This window comes from Harpia harpyja, chromosome 13 (genome assembly GCF_026419915.1).
Source record: "Harpia harpyja isolate bHarHar1 chromosome 13, bHarHar1 primary haplotype, whole genome shotgun sequence".
NCBI lineage: Eukaryota > Metazoa > Chordata > Aves > Accipitriformes > Accipitridae > Harpia > Harpia harpyja.
This window is the reverse complement of record NC_068952.1, coordinates 28,556,815-28,578,026: the sequence shown is the minus strand read 5'-3', so window position 1 is coordinate 28,578,026 and position 21,212 is coordinate 28,556,815. Positions and strand designations below refer to the sequence as shown.

General features: G+C 40.2%; 1 protein-coding gene across 2 annotated transcripts in view; it reads right to left on the bottom strand.

The window, feature by feature from the left end:
• Positions 1 to 4,829: 4,829 nt before the first annotated feature.
• Positions 4,830 to 21,212, bottom strand: part of LOC128150338 (protein ELYS-like) — a 46,946-nt gene continuing 30,563 nt past the window's right edge. The window contains exons 24-36 of one of the 2 annotated variants that reach the window (XM_052806453.1): positions 20,414 to 20,561; positions 20,175 to 20,325; positions 19,516 to 19,623; positions 18,836 to 19,031; positions 17,337 to 17,534; positions 15,631 to 16,045; positions 13,661 to 13,763; positions 12,647 to 12,753; positions 11,923 to 12,107; positions 7,421 to 9,260; positions 6,507 to 6,640; positions 5,948 to 6,054; positions 4,830 to 5,300 (exon numbers count right to left, since the gene is read on the bottom strand). In XM_052806453.1, coding sequence (XP_052662413.1) covers positions 5,108 to 5,300; positions 5,948 to 6,054; positions 6,507 to 6,640; positions 7,421 to 9,260; positions 11,923 to 12,107; positions 12,647 to 12,753; positions 13,661 to 13,763; positions 15,631 to 16,045; positions 17,337 to 17,534; positions 18,836 to 19,031; positions 19,516 to 19,623; positions 20,175 to 20,325; positions 20,414 to 20,561 — 3,885 coding nt within the window. In that variant the 3' untranslated portion in view covers positions 4,830 to 5,107. The remainder of the gene's footprint in view (positions 5,301 to 5,947; positions 6,055 to 6,506; positions 6,641 to 7,420; positions 9,261 to 11,922; positions 12,108 to 12,646; positions 12,754 to 13,660; positions 13,764 to 15,630; positions 16,046 to 17,336; positions 17,535 to 18,835; positions 19,032 to 19,515; positions 19,624 to 20,174; positions 20,326 to 20,413; positions 20,562 to 21,212) is intronic. The other variant, XM_052806455.1, reaches the window with a different exon arrangement.

The following is a 21,212-nucleotide window of genomic DNA, read 5'->3' as shown; positions in this document are numbered from 1 at the left end:
TGCCAGGCGTTCTCCAGCACTCCTCAACCACGATCACAAAAGACCCCTCTCTCTAAAAAAACCATCAAGTCCGTCCTCTTCATAGACGAGCAAGCAAATGCGTACACAAGCACTGCTGTCCGGTGGTGTTAAGGATGCACGACTAACCAAATCCAACAGGTGTTAAAACTCAGATTTATTCTTCAGCAAAAGTTAGTTAGAAGTCCAGTAACATTTTAGAAAACCACAGGCTTAATGATGTAAAGAGAATTAATACTACACGTCCGACTTAAGCATCCCCAAGATTTAAAGCGATGGCTCAAAACGCGCATACCACTCACCCAAAAGCTGAGGGCTCTCTCCCTCGAGGAGTCACCTCGGGCGGTGCCCCGACCCGAGGGGGAGTCTCCGACTGCAGACCCGCTGCTCCGAGGAGGACTGCCGTGTCCTCCGGCAGGACCCCGTTTATACCCCTGCTGAATCTGACCTGTGGTCATTTAATTCTATTGCCTAGGAGGGTCACCTTGGTGTACCTGGCACATCTCGATTGGCCAGTTCAAATTTCAACCTGTGGCCTCCAGGGTTTCCTTCCCCTTCTCCCTTCCTGGAGAAGCTTCATTTCTGGGTGGTGGGAGGGGGGGGGGGGGGGGGTATGTACTGCCACAGGTGGGAGTGCCCCCACTAATAGTTTAAATGAGGAATCAAGATTCACAAACTTGAACATAATACTGAGTTTCAGGATGACAGAAATGTAGACAAAATCTAGATAATGTTTCAAACCAGTAAACTGATAAATGCCAGTCATTTGCATTACACTTACCTGAATGTTAATAATGGGAGATAAACAAACTGACCAGCCTACCACCGTGTATTAGCAAAAACTGCTTTTTGTTGGTTCTTTCAGTAAAACCTCACCTGGCCTGCGTTACCTCTTGGATCCTGCCGAGGTGAGCATACCATTCTCGCCCTCTAGGAAGCCACTCATTGTGGCCAAAAGGCCAGATCAAAAGTACAGGTTTTCCTGTGCCCTGGAGATTCCTAGGGGCATATATGCTTGTGCTGTTGGTGCTCAGAGAAATCACACACCTACCTCCTCACCTTTCTCTCTCTGTGTATTGAAGTTGCAGTCGTAGTATCAAAATACAAGCAAACAGTCATTCACTAAGAATTCACGGTTTAGTCTGGATTTAAACCAAGTTCAACAGCAACGCACGCCACACCAATGACTGCTGTGGGATAAGCCTGCTCTTGGACCTTGCCAGGTCAGAGTCACAGCCAAGGAGTGAGTGACCTGAATGAACAGCCACATCAGTGACCGTAACTTGCGTTTTTCCCTCTACCTCACAGATTGGTCATCCGCACAGCACAGTACATTGGAAAATACATTTTATTTTAGGAACAGCTTTAATTCAAAAGGAACCGCAATACATTTATCCCCAGGCATATCAAAGAGACTCATTATCTTGACTACTTTGGTGAAAAAAGCATTCCTGGAATGGAAACCTGGAAGTTTTGCATAGAAGACAAAAGTACAAACAGAATAGGAAACAAATGCTGTCTTATTACTTGAAATCCTATTATGTCTTCGTATTTTCAGATTGGCCTAGACTAATAGGTTACAAGCATTGCCTAACAACTCACAAGAAACTATGGACTGGTTTCTGCCTGCAGCTTGTTTTTTTCCCCACCAGAAATCAACACCTAAGCTATTTCTGATTAGTTACATGGGAACCGATGAAATTCCAGCAAATACGTTTATTGTGCTGACAACCCTGAGAGTAGTCTTCCATGAGAGGAAGTTCTGATGGGGGATTAAATTAGTTATCTGCGGCTTTAATTGAACACTGGGCATATACAAACATTAAGGCAAATAAACTAAGTCAACATGAATCAGTTAATGCTTTAAGCACCAAGTGTCTATCGAAAGTAAAATAGATTTGCTTTCATTTTCCTTCATGTTATAACCTGGAATGAATACTTTCATCAGCCCTGCCTTCTAAACATTTGAAGAAAAAAAAAGTCTTATTTGTGATAACTCTGCGTTAACTCAGGGAACCATTTCTACCAAAACATTTCTTTTCTTGACAAATTCCCTTCTAAAGCAGCCCTTAATCTTACTAATATTCATTCTCCCTTCACTAACACCTCCTACTATGTGTTTCCTGGAAACAAATCTGCCATTACACTTATGTCTATTCTTTCTGAAAGGCGAGAAAGTCTGCTGTCCCAAGGCAGTCAACCTTCCAGCGGAATTTTCTCTGGGGTTACAACCCCAAAGGTACAGATGCACATTTTAGCTTCAGCTTTTAGCCATCTGACATTAGATCAAAGCAGATGCATCAAAACACTCTTGAGAAATTCTAGTTTTAATTTAGGGGGAGAAAAACACACACCTCTCAAGCAATTAACTTTCTTACAGAAAAACTTCAGAATTGCTCTATTTAGTGATGAACTGTACTGAGTAGCTCCTGGGCAATTCTCATCTTGCTCACAAGGGAATTGCTGCTCTGTGCCCCTATAGCCTTCTGCATGCACCCACTACAGTGATGCATCACACCTCTTTCTTTCACAGGCCCCTCATGCCCTTCTCTGACACCATGTGCAAACACCTGCAATTCTCTGTTAAGACTCCTAGCCTGCTCCACCCCTCACCTCCATGCTATTTTAATCTTTTAAAAGGCAGTCTCCTTCCCAATTCATCCTGTTAAGAAGTAACTGCCCATGCACTGGCTCTTCCTCACCCTTGTTGAAATGATCTTTTCCACTCTATCCTTCACATACTTATAGCAAGCCTACACAAAAAACACCCAAGTAAAGTCTATTTTCTCCACTTCATTATAAACCCATCCTGGAGTTGCCATCTTGACGCTGTTAGCCAGTTTCTCTTCCTTTTCTCAGGCTCTAAATAAAAATTCCCAGTACCTTATTTTGCCTTCCTTTCTTTCTATGTCCTTCAATTCTCTGAAATCCCATTTCTTATTACACATTATGCTTATGCTCCTATTCTTTTTAAACTGCCCCCTGGGGAAACTGGTTAGCACCCAAGAACCGTGCATTGAATCTAAGTAACTGAAAAAAACAGGAGGAAAACATTTTTACACATAATTGGATTAAAACTCCCTTAAAGTAAAAAATTACTAGATGATTACAAACCTTTAGGAAGTTATTAAATCTCATGCCAATTTTCTTGTTATTACTATTGCTTTCTTTTTTCCTCCAAAGCACTGCCAAATGAGAATAATTCAGCTGAGCTGGTTATAAAATAAAGAGGCTAAAAATTACTACAAATTATTACTAAAATTAGTTAATATCATGTTTTCATTTGTTCTAATTGATTGTCACATTAAAAAATATACTGCAAGTCTAAATGACAGAAACATGTTAAAACCCTATTAAGCAACCTTCACTAGTATTTCATCAGTCAATTCTATTTGATCAGGAATCAGAGCATTTTATAAATACTCTTGTGCACTACACAAAACATATATTCAGATTTGACATCCATTTTCTATTCCAGTTTTGAAAGTTTGATCTTTTATTCAATTTTCTGAGCTATTCACTGCATTTCTGTACAATGTGAATTTAAAAAATATTGCTAGAACTCCCCCCCCCCACCTCTTTAACCATATTTATATTGTAGTTCAAATACAAAATATTCAGAGTAAATGATTACTAACCTGACTGAAAGGTCTCACTGAAACTGCCACTTTCACACTGTCAGCATTTGGCATTTTTTTTAAGCTTTCATTCAGACATGAATACTCTTGAGGAGAAAAATAACAAAGTGCATGCAACTGCTTCTCTAGAATGACCTGTTTTGAGTTAGAAAAATCATGGCCCCAGAAGAAATTCTTTTATAAGTTTAGTCTGTTACTAATACATTCAGCCATGATGCACAAGGTATCAGTTAAGCAATAAATTATTTCTTAGAGTAACTGTAGTAGTTTTTACTAATTGAAAAGTTTAATGTCAGGTTCAACCATTCTGTAATCTTAAAAGTTGCAACCATATATAAATTAACATACAGAAAAATAATCCATTGTCTAAAAGACTGCACATCAAAATAGTACTTCCATGTCTGCTTTTAAAAGAATAGGGTTTTTTAATTTATTTTTACAAATTGAAGCTTTATAGGGATATTTACTCCATAACCCAAGATTATTAATGTAATAATTTTTAAAAAAATATGGTTCGTATGTAAGATTTCTGTACATTTTGGTACCTTTTTCAGACTATCATGTTAGCTTTACCATCAGGTTTTCAGTGCTGTGATATGCAGGGTTCAAATACTGAAAAATATGCTTACAGACAATAATTATTTCAATTATAGTAGCATTCCTATTAACCTTATGAAAATAGTTTTGGCTCAAATTTCAAACTATGTGGGTAATATCCCTTTAAATTTGATATGCTATTGTAAGCATCACACCCTCTATAGAGTTAATTTTTTGCTGACAACAAACTGTAAAAAATAGTGAAGCATCTGAGGTGCGATCTAGTTTTATGAACTAAACAGCAGCTTTCCCAAAGTTTAAGACAAATACAAAAAATATTGCACAGCTTAAAATACAACTGTTTACATTCTGACTTCAACACAGTACAACTTAACTGTGAATGTAAAGAATTACCAGTTTGTATTGTGAGCCCAATTATTTGTGCCAGAAGGTCAAACATCATATACAAAATTTAAACTAGTATGTTTTAAATGTTTACTTGTTATAGGAATTCTAAGCGAAGCTTTTGGCCTCACTTTTGAGCATCTGCAACTCTTGCAAACCAACATTAAAATTTCTGAGCAATACAGGCCATTCAACCCACTATTCCCTCAAAAAGCTATCAGACAGTAAGCATATTGTGAAGTATACATTTTTATTTAACATTCCTAAAATAAGCTGTATTTACATATTATATAAATGTATGAAGTCTTAATATAAAATAGAAAACTGCATTGACTGAAGAAATCACACTCCATATGGAGTTACTTACTGAAGACCATTTGTTTATGAAATTTTACAATAATTTATATAAATTATCTCTTCCAAATTAGGTGATTTTTTTTCTTTTTACTAACCCACACAATTTTGATGACTTTACAAACAGTGGTGTACAGTATAAACTTAAAAAACAGTTACAGCATCTTCCGGCGCCCAACTGGCTTTGGAAAATTAGACAGTCTTTTTTTGTTCTTTCGTAGCATCTTCTCTGCTGCATCTGCGGTTTCTTGCTGCTTGCTTTTTGTTCCGTCCACTGGACTTCCAAAAGGAGAGATGAATTTTATTTCCACTGGTGGAGGTGACCAAGAACCTTCTTTTCTTGTGGTTCTAATAAGAAAGAGAAGTATCAAATTGATTTTTTTATTACCAACAGTATTTAGTAGATGAAAAAAACCCCATGGAATTACAAAGTCCATGCCAAAGGATTATTTATGGGCTTCTTTGTAGACAGGATCAAGGCAGAAAAAGTACATAAATAAGCATCCGTTTGCTTTCATTCCTTACCAACTGTCCCAAGCATTCTCAGTCACTATTCATACAAGCTTTTAGAGGCCCCCACCCCAGCTTTTAAGAGGCAGATGCCCTCAAACAGTTTTCCAGAAGGAACCAGAGAACATGTCCAGAGACAAGAAGTTCTCTCTACTCATTGTCTGACCCTCTCCTGCCTTGTATGGGGAACAAAAGACCATAAGAGTGTGGCTTCATAAGGTGGAATAAGATAGTGTAAGAGCACGCCATCATTGCAAAGATTAGTATCCACTTGCCCTTTTCCATTCCCTTTCTCTTCTGCTTCCATTAGAAAACTAAACCGTTAAGTGGGGAAAAAGGTACCTATTAGACCAGCAAGCTCGACATACTCATAAAGTCAGAGCAGAACTGCACAGCCAAGAAAGGAAGAGGAAGTTAGGTGGCTAACAGCGGAATCACTACCACAATAAAGGAATGCAAGTAAGTGTTCAAAAAAAAATTCATACTTGCTTGCTTTTTTCATTTTTGATTTTGCAGCTCTACCTCTCTTCAATTTTTGTTTTCCCACAGACTCTATGGATTTGGTATCCTCTTCCTCTTTAGTTGGAAGGTCCTGTGTTAAGGCAACAAAAACATTAATCATGCACAAGTTCTTACACTTCTACGGAATACAAATGAATGTTTCTTTCATGAAGTAGTCACGCCAAAGTTATTTCCAAAAGCATTACAGTTTCTCCCCGCAAAAACCTGCCATCTCAAATAACTGTACCATCCTCAAAGTTCCATGCCGATATTAACAGATAACACAAGTATGTTTAAAGAAAGCCACTGTGCCTTTTGTTAAAGACAAAGCAGTACTTATTAATCCTTGACTTACATAGATTCAGAACTGATTTCTGTAGCTAGTTTTCATGAAGAAAAAAAATAAACAGTTTAGCTGATTAATTTAAAGCTCTCTTTTTAGATATACTTTCCAGGAAAAAGGCAAGGCATCACAAAGTATGACTGGAAAAAGCAGTACAGAGCAAAAAACAAGAACATGAGACAACTAGAGTTTTTACTTACTGGTTCTTTCACAATTTGGGAAATACTAGATTCATTTTTTCTCCTTGACCTCAACAGAGGGGGTGAAAAGACAAATTGAGAAGACAAGTCCGGGTCTATATCCTTAAGCTGCACAGGATGGTCTGCTTTTCCAGCTAAAATGACAATGCATTCTTAACATGCATGTACATTATACATAAACGACAGTGACATTAAATTACAGCTAATAATCAAAAGCACAACAGATTCCTGAAATAAAAGGTCCAATTGGGTTTATAAAAAATGTGCAGGTATTCTTCCCCTAGTAACTGCCTCTTGAGATCCATTCTTTTACAGTAAATAGTGAAACAAAAATAAGCCAGTGTAGCGATTTTACCTGCACTTACATAATGAAAGATATTATGCTCAAGAGGCATCGACAGTCCTTACACATCTCAAAAAATATTTTTTTATCATGTACTCCAGTACAAAGAACCCCATGAGCAGTAACTTCACTAACAAAGTATATGCCCATGAAAAACAATCACATAAACAAACAGCTGTATAGTTTATTGCAAGTTGCAGCTCATGTTAAGTTAAAAAATTAACAGAATTTGAAAGCATGTCTCCTTTACTTCTCCACTGGGGGGAAGTGATGGCAACCACATATTAACATATATCCTCCAGTTTTCAAAATGGATAGACATTAAGCTCATGACAAAAAATTAAGCTTAAATTTCATGTCAGTGTAATCAGATCAGCCTCCTCTCCTGTCTCCACCACAACTAGCCAGGCAGTCATATAGAGTTCAGAAAAAAGAGGAATTGCCTCTTTCCCAATTTTTTATTTTGTATGGTTATATTCTTACAATACTTAAAGCCATCCTCACAAGCTGTTTTCTGTGGTTTACAAAACAGCAATATGCCCTATTTTGCATATAAACATAGTGCACCTACCTTTAAATTTCTTTGTCAGCTTAGTGAGAGGAGGAGAGAAAAGGAAGGACTCATTTTCCTCAAGAGACAGTTTCTGAAGCATAGAAGTTTTACGGGATCTGGTTCTTGTAATACGACCTGTTAAAGTTCTTGATGTTTCAGCATGTCCTGATGGGTTTCTCTCTTCAAGCAGCAAAGGGCTGCCACCAGGTCCTTGGGGGAAGGCCTCCTCCCCTGCGCTCTCCTCCAATACTAATCGTCTCTTTCTGCCCCGATGCCCTGTTCTTACTGTAGTCCTGGGTGTGCTTGATTCCTCGTTTGGCTGAGCAGCTCTTTGCTCAGGAGCATCCGTTTTTTCTAGTTTAGCATGTGGGACTCTTCTTATTCTTCTCTTAGGAGTACCAAGAATTCCCAATTTCCCACCTGCACGCACGTCTTCCTGAGCAGAGAGAGATTCTGTGTCTGCCAGGAGATTTTGTGCCCCCTTCCTGGCACTTCTTCTCGGAGTGACGGGAGGTTTGAATTCTGTTTGAGGAAGCGATGATTTAGACAGATCAAGGTCAGAATTTTCTGAAACTTCTGATGAACTCATCTTTCTTCTTCTGCCTCTTTTAGTTGGCACCGGTAAAAGGAGTTGGGCACTAGGCTGCACCTCTTGATCCTTGACAATATTTTCCATAAATTGTAAATTAACGCTTTTCAGTTTTCTTGCACTTCTGCTGGGACTGACTGACGTTTTTATCTTATGACCAGTGTCAATCTGGCCAGTTTCTTGACCTCCTGCTGAACTTTTCCCTCCTCTAGTCCTTTGGGAAGTAGCAGAAGCGATAATGCTACCTTCAGCAAGAGAAGTTTCCTCATCAGCCTCTTCCAAGAGTTCAGCTGCAGCTTCCTTCGCTCTCCTTAATCCTCTTCTTGGAGTAGCAGCTATGGACTGTGTACGGAGGGACAATGTTCGTCCCTCAGAAAGACTGCTTTCTACTTTTTCTGCAGTGCTTGGTTTAGGCTTCCTGCCTCTCCTAGGAGTAACAGGCATCACAAGCATTTGCTCCTCTTGAGCATTTTCTTCTGTTTGAAGACTAGAAGTCTCGGGTGCTTCTTTTGTTCGCCTGGTACTTCTCCTAGGAGACAGTGCAAACAGACCTGGTTTGCCTGTCTTCGGTAGCTGCTGAGTGCCTGCCGATGGAGTACTTAGACTTCTACTCAGTTGTCCCCTTGCACGTGTTCTAGGAGCGATGCCGTACTCTACTTGACGTACGCTGGTTTCGTCTTCCTCTCCTTCTGGCACGGTTCTTAAGGGAGCTTTTGCCTTCTGGAACCCAGTTACCTTTTTACCTATGGTTTCATGAATAGATTGTTCTACAACTTCAGATGTAAATTCTTTACTTCTTGTGTCTTTGATGACGTCCAGTAAGTTCTCAGCAATAGCTACCTTAATGGGTTCAGGCACATACGGGAGCGACTCTGCAATATTTTGAGATTCCTGATCACTAGTTACAGTGGACACCGAGTTGGTAACATGTTCTTGGTTTTCAGTATTTCCTAAACTGCTGACAGGTTTTTCCTCTGTTGTTGTGCCAGCTGCTTTAGAAGCATCTACTAATGTAGGGTCTCCCATCTCTGCTTCACCTTCTTCTCCTTCCAAGACTAAAGTAAAATTACTCTGAGATAGAAAAAGCTCTCCATCTCCCTCAGCTGCATCACATTCACCATCTCTTTGATCAGGCAAATGACATGCAAACCGTTGCTCTGTAGTATCATAGCTGTACTGAAGATTGTCTGAGGGATGTAGTTCACTATATGGTGATGTTTCAGGTGCTTCTTCTGAGGTTTGTGCCTTAACCGCACCATCTTCAATAACCTAAAGATAAAAAAATGTCTCTTAATGCATTATCAGTTACCAAACAGACTAACTTCAGGCTGAGCTAGATGAAGCTGAGGACAGTGAAATGCTGCTTTTCCTTTCAGATCACCACCAAATGTAAAGTTAGAAACATACAATGTACTCTCTACTACAGGCAAAAGTTTATGCGTTTAAGGGACAGAGAACAGAGTATTCCGTGTGTGCAATCCCATGCTCCATTTCTGATACTTCTGTTCATGACTAACGATTTGCCACCACCCATGAACAAAGTGAGCAGTTTTACAATACAAGCTGTATACCCAGCTGGCAGTAATCATCACATTGCAGTACTTTCCGGACTGACTACAAAGCCACACAGAGTGACCGACTCTGCATCTAACGGGGTAAAGTACAACGATGTCCCCCAAGCTTAAAGTTTCGGTCATCATAGCTGTCACCGCAACACTTAGTCAAACTGGTCAGGTATCACATCCCACAACTCAACACCGCACTGTAAGGAATCACTTGGATTGCAGGAGTCGACACATAGATTCTAAATACCTCCATCTCTGCCTTTGTAGCCCCCTGTACTGAGCAATTATTCTCTCCTGCTAGAGCCACATGAGACACTCAAGCTTTTATGTTGAGAACAAAAGTAGTCTCTGTTATGTATTTCAAGTGACTCAGATGGCCAAGATAATTTAATCAACGCGTGAAGACCTTTGCCCAACCCTCTAACTTATAGTGCTAGCCAAAGAGGGCAGAAGGAAGAAGCCACTCAGCGCGAGTCTCCATAGAATCTGCTTATTTTCTTGCCTCCTGCCTTGTCAAAAGTTGCTAAAGCATCATCTTTTATCGTATCCTTAAACAGCTGTTTAACCCTAAACAAGACCTGAACGACATGCAGGAGACCTCGCATAGGACCCTGCTGGTTTCAACATCCCAAGGTTATGCAAATTTTCAAAGTCCTCAAACACTATTGTAATTAGCCTGGCAGAGAAGGGGAAGATGCGGGAAGATCTCTCCTCCCTAGGCTGGCTCCCCAAGGAGAAAAGGTAAAAGGTGTAATCAGTAACAGTCTCCAGGCGATGGCACCCGGAGTACGGAGATGCCCCCCATAGGCAGGCTCGCCGAGGGAAAAAGCTAAAAGCTGTAATTACTAGTAGTTTCCGATGGGTGGCTCCCGAAGTACGAAGGTGACGGCAATACCGAGTACAAATACCAGACTAGTTTCACGACCACCAGCAATTCTACCCTGTCATAAGCCGGCGTTACAAAGTACAACGATAGGGTCACTCCAGCCCGGTTCCCACCGGCCATTAACAGCACGGCAGGGAGCACAGACTGCAAGCGAGGTATTAGCACAAATTTGAGAACGAGTGCGTGTAGTTGCGCAACATGCATATAGCAACATGCCACGCTTCAAAGCGAAATTCGAGAAATACTAGTCTGCATAAACTTTCCTTTTATGCTTACAAATCTACGACCAAGAAAGCAGTAAGTAGTTTGTCCTAAATTCAGTGAAGGTAGACAAGCCAAAAAGACATGTTTACGTATAACTCAGTAAGAACCAGTCATAACGAAAGCAGGAAAACCTTCGCTGTACTGCTACAGGAAGGACTGCAGCAGCTTTGTGACCGTCTCACATACCGGCTCCCTTCTTCCCATCACAGATTTTCCATTTACTCCCATAAGTAAGTGATTTATGTATTCCCAAGTCTATAATCATCTTCTCTAGAGCATTGTCCTAAACCCCAAAGCCGAGACGAGCTACGTAAGCGACTGCCTGTTCAACTTCATCTGAAATCTGGGACACCGAAAAGCATCTTCTGTTACTTAAGACCAATCTATTTGTGCTACGCCTACCTTTCAGTTTGTATTTCACTCTAACTATTACTAACTCCTGTGAGTATAACCCTACAGGAAATCGACAGCATACTCTATATGGTACTTAGAGGACATCCACAATGAACCCAAATCACTCATCGGCCCCAGCAGAAGTGAGAACAATGGGGAAAACCTGCGACAACTGAGGAATCTCTGGCTCTGATTTTCAGCCCTTGTGAACAACCTTTTAAAATTCATATTTTACAAAGTTTAGATGTTAAACCCCCCACATTTTCACACACACAAAAAGAGTTTTAGGTAGCCGGAAATATCTTGACACTGAAATTAACTCATTACTGGGAATTCTCTTTATGTTAATAAGGAACAAATAGCAAAGGATCTAAGCACCTAAATCATTCTGAAAATGAGTCCGGTTCCCACATCATTTTGTCATTTGGTAAACGGCCTCCAGTATTGAAAAGCTGCACTCCCCAACTTTTCTTATTGTCTTTAACATTAAAACTATTTCTTTTCTTAAGTCAAATAAGAAACATTTACAGTCTAGCAAACCAAATGAAGGCATGGTGATTTTTAACAAATATTTAGGCGGGTTTTGGCACTCCTGCAGCTCTCAAATGCCCAAGTCTTGACAGGTTCTATTCTGTGTTATAGGTACAGCAAATGCATAGGAGAAAAACCTATCTGCCCTTACCCAACGAGGTTTTAACTTGTGTTACCCAGCTAAAGAAACTGAGACGGTTTTGCGTGCCTTCTAATTGTCAGTTAGACAGGACTGTCCTCAATTTGCAAAGTGTTTTCTCTTTTGTAGAAAATGGGAAAATAGTTTACTTACATTAATTTCCTCAGTTTTAGGAAGATTGTTAGAAACAGTCACTTCTTCCTGTGGAAAAGGAACGTTTCCTTCATCTTCAGCTGCTTCTGGGTTGCGTTCTTCAGGTAAATCCACACACTTCCCCTCAAGGCAATTTTCTGAATGAGTACTGACCACATCCTCGCTGTCAAGGATACGTATCACAGCTGGAAGAGATTTACATGATTTTAACTTAACTGCTCTATAAATGACACGCGTTTAAGCAACGGGAAGTGACAGAGGGAGCAGGAGCCAAGAACACAGTTCTCCATCCTGCCACATACACCGGGCTTTCCCCAAACGCTAGAAACCAGAACCATCTACCTGGTAGCTAGTTATTCTTCACAGCCTGAATACTGAGGGATGCATCATCTTTCAAAATAGTAACTCAAGCAGCAGATCCCATAGCACACAAATTAGTAGTGGTGTACAACACCGAAATAAATACTGATCTCTCCTTCCAATATTTTATATTCTACCAGTTTTCTCAGTACCTTTATCCAGAACAGGAACATTGGCTATGCATTTTCTACGAGGACTTTCTCTGAGGAGGGTATTCTTCTCTCTAGAGTTTAATGGAAGTTAGCAGTAACATGCTAGTACTACTTCAGTCTGAGACACCTGTAGCGCTATGGCAAACTGCACGTGTTACTTGAGGAGTTCAGCTACCTTAACTCACATAACATCTCCCACATACTGTACGTACATTCACCCTCTGCCTGCGGGGATTCAGAAAGCTGTGGGTTTGTTGCAACTGGTATGGCTTTTTCTTCTGATGAAGAGGACATTTTGGACTCCTGCTGGTTTGCTTCACTGCATGAACAGAAAGAGAGAAATCCATCATAAAGCTTCAAAACAAACCTTGAAGAGCTTTACAAATTACTTTCTCACTGTAAAGTCTTCAAGTTTCCAAACAGAAAAAAATTAAGAAAAATTAGAAATTCCTTTACCAACACATCTACATTCAATTCCCGACTCATTTTGTACAACGAATCAAGTACTTAACATTCTTCCCAGCTATCTCACACTGGATAAGAACATAACAACAGAGTTGTATTAAAGAATAATATCTTACTTGTCTTCTGTAGAAAGACTCCAACTGCCATATTCGAGGTCTAGAACCAACTGAACAAAAGTTTGTGCCACTGTAAGTTACCACTTGAAATTAAGGGTTATTTCATTGCTAACATCTCTCACTAAGCAGTTGCAGCTTTTAAAGTACCTGGTGAGAAAACTGCTTCCCTTTCCAGAAACAAATAGATGCTAATTGACCACACATAGAAAATAGAAATTAAGTGTATAAAGTACTGCCAGAAAGTATTCAAGCCCCACAATAAACCCACTAAAGTTACAGGAATCTCAGCTGTAATTTTCACCTACATAACATTCAGACAAAAGGAGGGCTTCTCTTCACAGTATCTGCTTAGTAGCCCCCTCAAACTGTAAAAAGGTGCATATAGCCCGCTGAATGAAGTCCTTATCCCATTACTTTGGGGTCTGCAATGATTTGAGAAAAAAGGCTCAAACTGACAGCTCGTCAATTTGACTTCTATTCATGCCACATTAGTTCTGTTCACAGACAGAAAGGAACAGGAAACCTGTTATATTTAAGAACACAGGAGAGAACCAATACCAGCTCAAAATCATAGTTTTCAAACACAGGAAAGCCAGCAGTCACATGTTGTGTGAACCTAAAGGTGTATCTATTTCACAAACTTACCCTTCACTTGCAGTCCCAGAAGTAGCAGCCTCAGCAGCTTTAAACAACAATTTACCATCCTCAGGAAGGGTAAGACGTTCAGCATTTGATTCTTCCACAAATCCTACAAAAACAGACAGATGGGTGACTTCCCTGTTGCACTTAACATCATTTCTTTTAAAATGCTCATATGATTTTCAAGAGAGCCGTAACGCATTTCACCTAGGATGGTGATCTAACAAGATAACGCCACCAAGACTTCAAATGCACAGAAGGTCTGAATGCTTCTTTCCAGTAAAACAAGAAGTCTGATGCATAATTTCCATCAAGAAAACAACATGGCCATTGACATTCTGTTTACAAACTCAACTTGATATGTTACTGACCTAATACATAAAAACCTCGGGAAACATCCCTCCTTCTTAAAATTGGGTCGTAAGTTTTTCTTATTTCTCTTTGGATATTTAACTCATCCCAGCAATGCTTCCTTCCTTTCTTGACTTCATTTCCCCTCTTCTACAAGAACGCATCTAAGGTCGTCTCCTGTTCTTTTCTCTAGAGATTGACTGGTGGCGTTGAAACCCAACTGCTTGCTAGCCTGTTTTTCTCTCAACAGGCCAAATTTTAGAAACACCCTCCTCCTTTTCTTCTTTGTTTCTGCCGTCTGCTTCCTCCAGATCCAACAATTACCTTTGCAGACAGTACGCAGGACTGGGATAATTTTGCTAGCTCAGGCCAAACAAGAGCTATACTGGCTGCCCTCTAACGCTTCCAGAGTACTGAAATTGTACAGAACTGTTTGTACCATAGTCCGGCAATGACAAACTTTCTTCATAAGGTTATTCTTTAATGATTAGGACCTTATCATTATTTTTAAGGAAAAGCACCCTTGATTTCTTGTCCAAACACGGGACAGCTAAAATCAGACAGGCAAATGTTTTGACCTATCTTACTAGAAACACTCAGAGCTGGAGAACCCCTTTTACCCATGTACACGGAGTCCCTGTCTGGGCACTGCTCTTACTGAAAAAGAAAAGGAGCTGAGGAACTTCAGTAGCAGCAATCACTCTCCAGGATCCTCCGGGATCATCTCAGGCTTAGCACTGAATCAGGCTGCATATGATGCACCGATACTGGAGTACACACTCCCCGCTACAAACTGTTTCAAGACCTCGGACGCAGAACTCCGACACTTGCATACCTCTCCCAGGAATAGCAAACTTTTGTTATAAGCAGCTGAGCGGACTGAGCTCTGTTTGTCAAATCCTGACTGTAGCTGTCTTTACACACCTTCTCCCTGTTCCTGCACTACTGTCATTCCCAGCTCTTCATCACTGCTCACCAGCTAGTGAGCTACATCTCTTCTAATCTGCCAGCAGACCTGCTCATATGAACACATCCTCAGCAGCTGCACTGGCTTGAATGAGTTGAATTGAGCTGAATTGCCAAAGACCAGCTGAAATAGGTTTGGAAAAGGCTGCATAAGCTGTTGAGCCAGCAAAAGGAGCAAGCATAGCTGTAATGAGAAGCAGATACCCAAGCAGACTCACTTCCCGAAGAAAACTATTTAACTGAGCACTAACGAGGGGGGTAAAAAAACAAAAGAACAACAAAAAATTACCTATCTAGTCAAAGCACGCCATACGCTAAACGTGCTGTAAAAAAACCTGCAGCCTACAGAAGTACCCCTAAAACATAACCAGAAGCCTAAGTTTTCAACTTGTACCCCTCTCAAAACTCCCACAAGTCACTGCTGCCTCTCCGCTGCAGTTACACACAAGAAGTGCCAGCCAAAAGCAGTATACATCCATAATGTCCACGAGACCTAAAAAAGGACTCAAAACACAGTGGCAATTTTAAAAGCCTAGGACAAGGAAGTGCCTCGGACATTCGTGAATGCTCATCATTGACTGTTGCACCCATCAGTAATTTAGCCTTTTGAAGACATTTGAAAAATGCAGAAGCTTAGGTTATCATAGCAGGAAACGCACCAGCTGCTTTTCTTAGTTCTGATGAACCTGGTTGTTCCATCGGGAAGGGTTTCTCTTCAACTATTTCACTGTCTTCCTCCTTCTCCAGTTCTTCAAAATCGGCAGTTTCTTCAGTGGAAGAATTAGCTGGATTAGCAGCTATAAAGATGACATCATCTTCAAAATCGCCAGGTGATTTTGCATCATGATACTCCAAAGCAGTTTGGTCTGACCTGGCAGAGAAGTTACTGTTTTCTTTGCTGACATCCATTTTCTCCAAACCATCTCCAGACTCTTCCATTTCAGCACCATCATCCTCGGGATTGCTCAGAGGAAACAGAGTTGGTTTATCTCTACTTTCAGACCAAGCATCCTCCACCACTCCGTGATGATGCTCAGATGAAACTCCAGACGGTGCTTTATTATCTTCCGTTACCTTTATTTTTTAAAAAGAAAGTTCACAATCAAGATCACACATATGCTTTTTGTCAAAGCAAGACAAAAAAAAAAAAGGAACAAATATATACTGATATTTGTCAGTTTTACAAGTGTCACCTTAAGCAAGGCGCTACAAAATTAGTTCTCATTCTAGCACTGTCTTAGCTTTTAAAGCTCAGCGTAAAAACCAATCACACTGTTGACTGCTTATTGAGTTTCCACAACCTTGGAGAATTAAGATGAAGTGGGTCTTGTAAGTGCTTGCTTACCCTGTCATCTCAAGGCTGTTCATTGGGTTCACTACTGTGTTTTCAGGAAGAGGGAGCTTTGCATACCTAAAATCATAACTCCAAGATTTCTCTTTTTTTATGCTTGCCTCTTCAGCTTGTATGCACTACTAACATATTTTAGCATTCACTATGCCTGTGGCATGGAACAAGTGAATTAATCCGGCCACGCTGCACTATTACTAAGAACTTCCTACAGGAGAGAGAGCCTCTTCTTACAGTTGAGTAGCTCTTTATAACAGGCAATAACAGGTACAATAAAAACAGGTTATGACAATTCGTTAGTACAGGTATGGAAAGCTCCTACAGGTAGATACTAGCACATGCCCCCGTCCGTTTGGTACGTTACTTTGGCAACCGCATGACGAGCTGAATCAGGGAAGCCACCTGACAGAACAAAAGGAGGAGTAGAAGGGGGCAACTTCCAGGTGGACAGACTTCATTTGACAACTATACGAATGCTATCGCTGGTGCAAGGCAAGTAGCAAAACCGAGAACTTTAGGGCTAGAGAAGAGACAGCCATACAGCTCTCTTCATCGGGAGTCTATTTTTACCATAACTTAAGGAAACCCAGTCCTTGCAAAAAGAGAGACTGAAAGTAAATGCAGCTCATGACTTTTGTTGCTTTCAGAGGTGTTTCATTCACAAAGCTTAGCGAACCCAAACAACTGAATCTGTATTCCTTAACTTCCTGCCACACCACCATTTCAAAAGGTATAGCGGGAAGCTGCACACATGCAATTTGGAACAATCACAGCGCCTAGCGATGCTGGAGTAAAAACCACCAAGGTCACTGGTATTTGTTATGAATATGTTCCTGCAGGCAGGTGATGTTACAGAAGGTCCAACATAACCTTTTTTGACCAAATTCAAGTCTGCCGTTCTGATTTGGTATTCCAGTTCTCAATATAAGGAGTTTTGGAAAACTTTAAAAAAAATAAATCAAATCACAGTCTGTAAAGCCTTTAACTATAAAGATCACTAACTACAGGCCAGCTTACCCCAACAGTCCATTTTGCATTCGAGTTCTCTTCCCTGAAAGATATTCTAGGCTCCTTTGCTCGTAGAGGAGGAGTAACTGATCGTCCTGGAGATGCAGAGGGAGTTGCTAGGGGTGTAGCGCGAAGGCTGGATCTGAGAATAGACTGAGGAGTAAACGCAGGAAAACCAGAAGCAGCTGTGGCCAAAACTTTAGCTCTCTATGAAAAGAAATAAAAATATTTAATTTCAGACCTGTTAAATCTTCAAAACAGAAGACTTCACTTGTCAAAAGTATTAGTTCAAATTAAACTGAGTTTGTACCAGCAGAGAGGACAAAGTTTAGCCTCTGCACTGCTCTTTTTCCAAAGGGACAAAAAACTTAATGGTAAAAAACCCATGCGTTTCATGTTTCTTATGATTCTTTTGGCTTCTTTCTTTTTTTTTTTTTATTAATGCAACATAAAATGTTAGTGTTCAAATTAATTTCCTGAAGAAACAAGGATATGGCATCTTCTTGTCTGCAATGCTATCTCCCATCCCAGTAATTTTTGCCATATCTACACTGCTCTTCTAAAAGGCATACCACTTCAAATGCTACCCCAGATACAGCAACTGAAAACACTGCCATGAGAAATGGCAATCGGCAAAGCAACAGCGATACCTTCTTTCTTCTCTGATTAATCAATCCACGCACTGGACTGAATGAAGTGACACTGCTGTAAACATACCTACACATCTTCATCTAGAAGCGTTCAGGTCTTCTTACCTCAGCTCAGAAAAGACTTTACGGTATTGAACGGGTTTAAAAGGAAGATAATGAAACCAGCTTAATGATATGGACAATAGTTAGTAAGAAGAAAAAGGTTATAAATCAGAGAGATCACTACTATTTTGTTCAGGTAGGCAAAGGCAAAAAGATCAGCACCAAGAAGATTGGTCAGTTGTTATTTCCTTACATGAGGAGAGTTTGATGGCGGTGAATGGAAAGAGTTTAACGCAAACATCAATAAGTAAAATCCCTGCAAAAAGCCGTCACTGAATTTGATGGAGACTGACATCGCTTAACTGGCATCACTTACGTTGTTATTCCCTTAGGTGGATTAAGAAACTGAAGCATCTACATTCTTGCTTGTAGGCATGCAAGTCAAACTCCACAGAGCTATTGAGCACTTAACTAATGAGATGGTTAAGCTACAAATTGCATCTCTAAGGATCTAAGTATATTGAGAAGTCCAATTTTAACTTACTTTGTTCCATGCAATAAACACGAGTGTATTTCAGAAAGCTATGGGACAATGTGCGTACTGCAGTTAACTTAGAACTAAACTTTCCCTCTTCAAGACTGTTCCCAACGTCCTGCTTCCAAAAGGATTCTACATACAATAACCACACGTATGCTGAAAATATTCCACACTCTGAATCCAACAGGGTTTGTGTTAAATACTTTGGTGGTTTCATGTTAAACAACGTTAACAGGCTTTTGGTTTGGTTGGTTGATCCTGTTTTTTAAAACACAAACCTTAACCACAAGAGGCGTCGCCAGTAAATTCAGCTCTGACGCTCTCGAAAAATTCTTTTGTGAGATGGAACCATTCATATTTGATTTCAATGGGCTGGATGCCATGAATGAAGTAGAAGCTCTGCATGGTGACTGCCAGCTACCACCCTGTGCTGCAGAACATGAAGGAATAGGACGAACCACCAAATCCAGCAATCTGTGAAGATACACAATTGAAAATATGAACATAAATAAATAAATGAAATAAAACCATGCTGCGCTCAAGACATCTGAGATGACACATAACAAAAACATTCAATGAACAAGAAATACAGGTGAACCCTCACTGCTGGGCTGATGTATCAGGCCCATGAACAAGTTACAGGCCTTCTCTTGTTTTTTCATTATTTCGTTACATTTCACACTTAATTTCCTAAATCCCTGCCATCTGAGGCAAGAGTAATGCAATTTTACGTTGCACAAGTGATGTAATTCTCATGTCAGAAGAAAATTCCTCTGCATTTCAATGCTGGCACCACTTCAAATTTGCACTTAGTTGTCTCCCGAACCTGACCTTTTCTTTAACAGGTACAAAACTAAATGCAAACAGAACACTTTGCAAACACTGAAAGTATATACACGCACACACTATATGAGAAGCAACACCTTTTTGAAATATTCATTCTGTAGTTCTACTATACCTGGAATAGGTTCGTGAAAATTTTGTAATAGGTGTCCCAACAAATGCATCGGGCAACTCTGCATCCGGGAGAGGACGTGTTATGACTGGTGGTTCTGTAGCTCTAGGCCTAGAATTAAAAGGAAAATGTAACTGACTTTCACTCCCCTGAAGTCCAAACGTACCAGAATTCAAGTTTATTTGACCATACCATCATCTGACAACTGCTAGCTTCTTTTTTGCTCTTTATAATTCTGCCTGGTTTTGAGTAAAAATAAAAAAAACAGGCAGAAACGAAGCAGAAACTGGGCACAAAGTGGTAAAAGATTACTATTTGATCACACAATCAAGTCTACCAAAACCTGTACACCAATAGCTTGTTGGCAATCATGGTTTTCGTTTCAGCTACCTTAAATTCTGTAAACACATTTACTGTAATGGAACTAGATGTATTTGCATAAATGAGATTATCATAGCAGAAGAACTCTCTCTCCAAGTATTACTTACGATGAATTGATTCTTAAATGTTATGTCTTGTATGTGCAAAAAAGCCAAACGAAGCTTTATTCAGGTGCCCCTTCCCTCCAAAACACTAACATAATTCAAATGGATTTTTTTGTCTCTCTCTCTCTCTCTCCAAACACGCAGCTCAAGACTAAACTTTGTTAAAAGGCTGCTTACCTATCACGGCATGAGCAACTGGTTTTCTGCTCATTGTCTACCCCTACTTCTCCAATTTTGGACAATACATTGCTGATGAACGTTGCTCTTGTATGCACATTTCCTGCATTTGCTTGTTTTGTTATTGTTGATAATGGCTTTGGTCTTGCGACTGTAAAGCAAGAAGGGAAAAATTATCAGCCTTGTGTGATCAAAGTCATGGTCAGTTGTCCATTGTATTTCCCTCCCCTAAAAACTACCTTCTCTTGAGACCGATGAAGGCAAGTGGTAAGGCTTGGCTCTCTCTACAGCCAGCTTCCTTTGAACTCTAGGAAGGATCTTGCCATATTGGTCTAATATAGAATTTCTGGCAACTGCTCTCTCTCTCAAGCGAGGCTCACGATCATTCTGATGAACAAAAAGCATAAAGCAAGAAGGTAACTGATTACCGGAAGTTCATTGCACACAACTATCTCTGCTATTTCTAATTAGCGAATACATTTCCTCCACAGATACTGTAAAATACAGCCACTGCACAGAAGAGCAGCAAGTTCTACTCCTCAGCACACACCAATTCCACCTGGTAATTTCAGCAAAGGGCAAGGCAGACTAGGATAATAACAGAACCTACAACTTCAAGTTGAAACAATTCTGGCACTCGGCAGAACCTTACTCCGATACGCTTGTTCTCACCTGCAGTCTTCAAATGGCTTACAAAATAGCAGGCTTTCCCTTGTTTTTCCTGAAACACCAATGGCCGAGATGACTGACTATACAGGGCAACTGCAAATTACAGTGGACACAATGATGTGAATATTAAAACAAGTAAGAAAAGGCTACCTACACACACCTTCTGGCCGAATGAAAGTTTTCAAATGCAGGACCTAAACCTTCCAAGACCACCTTCTAAGTGTGATTCACTGGAAAACTATGGTTCCGGAAAACAGAAAACGTATCACAGATTCATAACAGAAGTTTGCAAAACGCAAAATTTAATCTGGCTGTTTTGAGAAATAGAAGTTAGATAAGAATTTCTGTCATAAAAGGGGTAAAACAGAA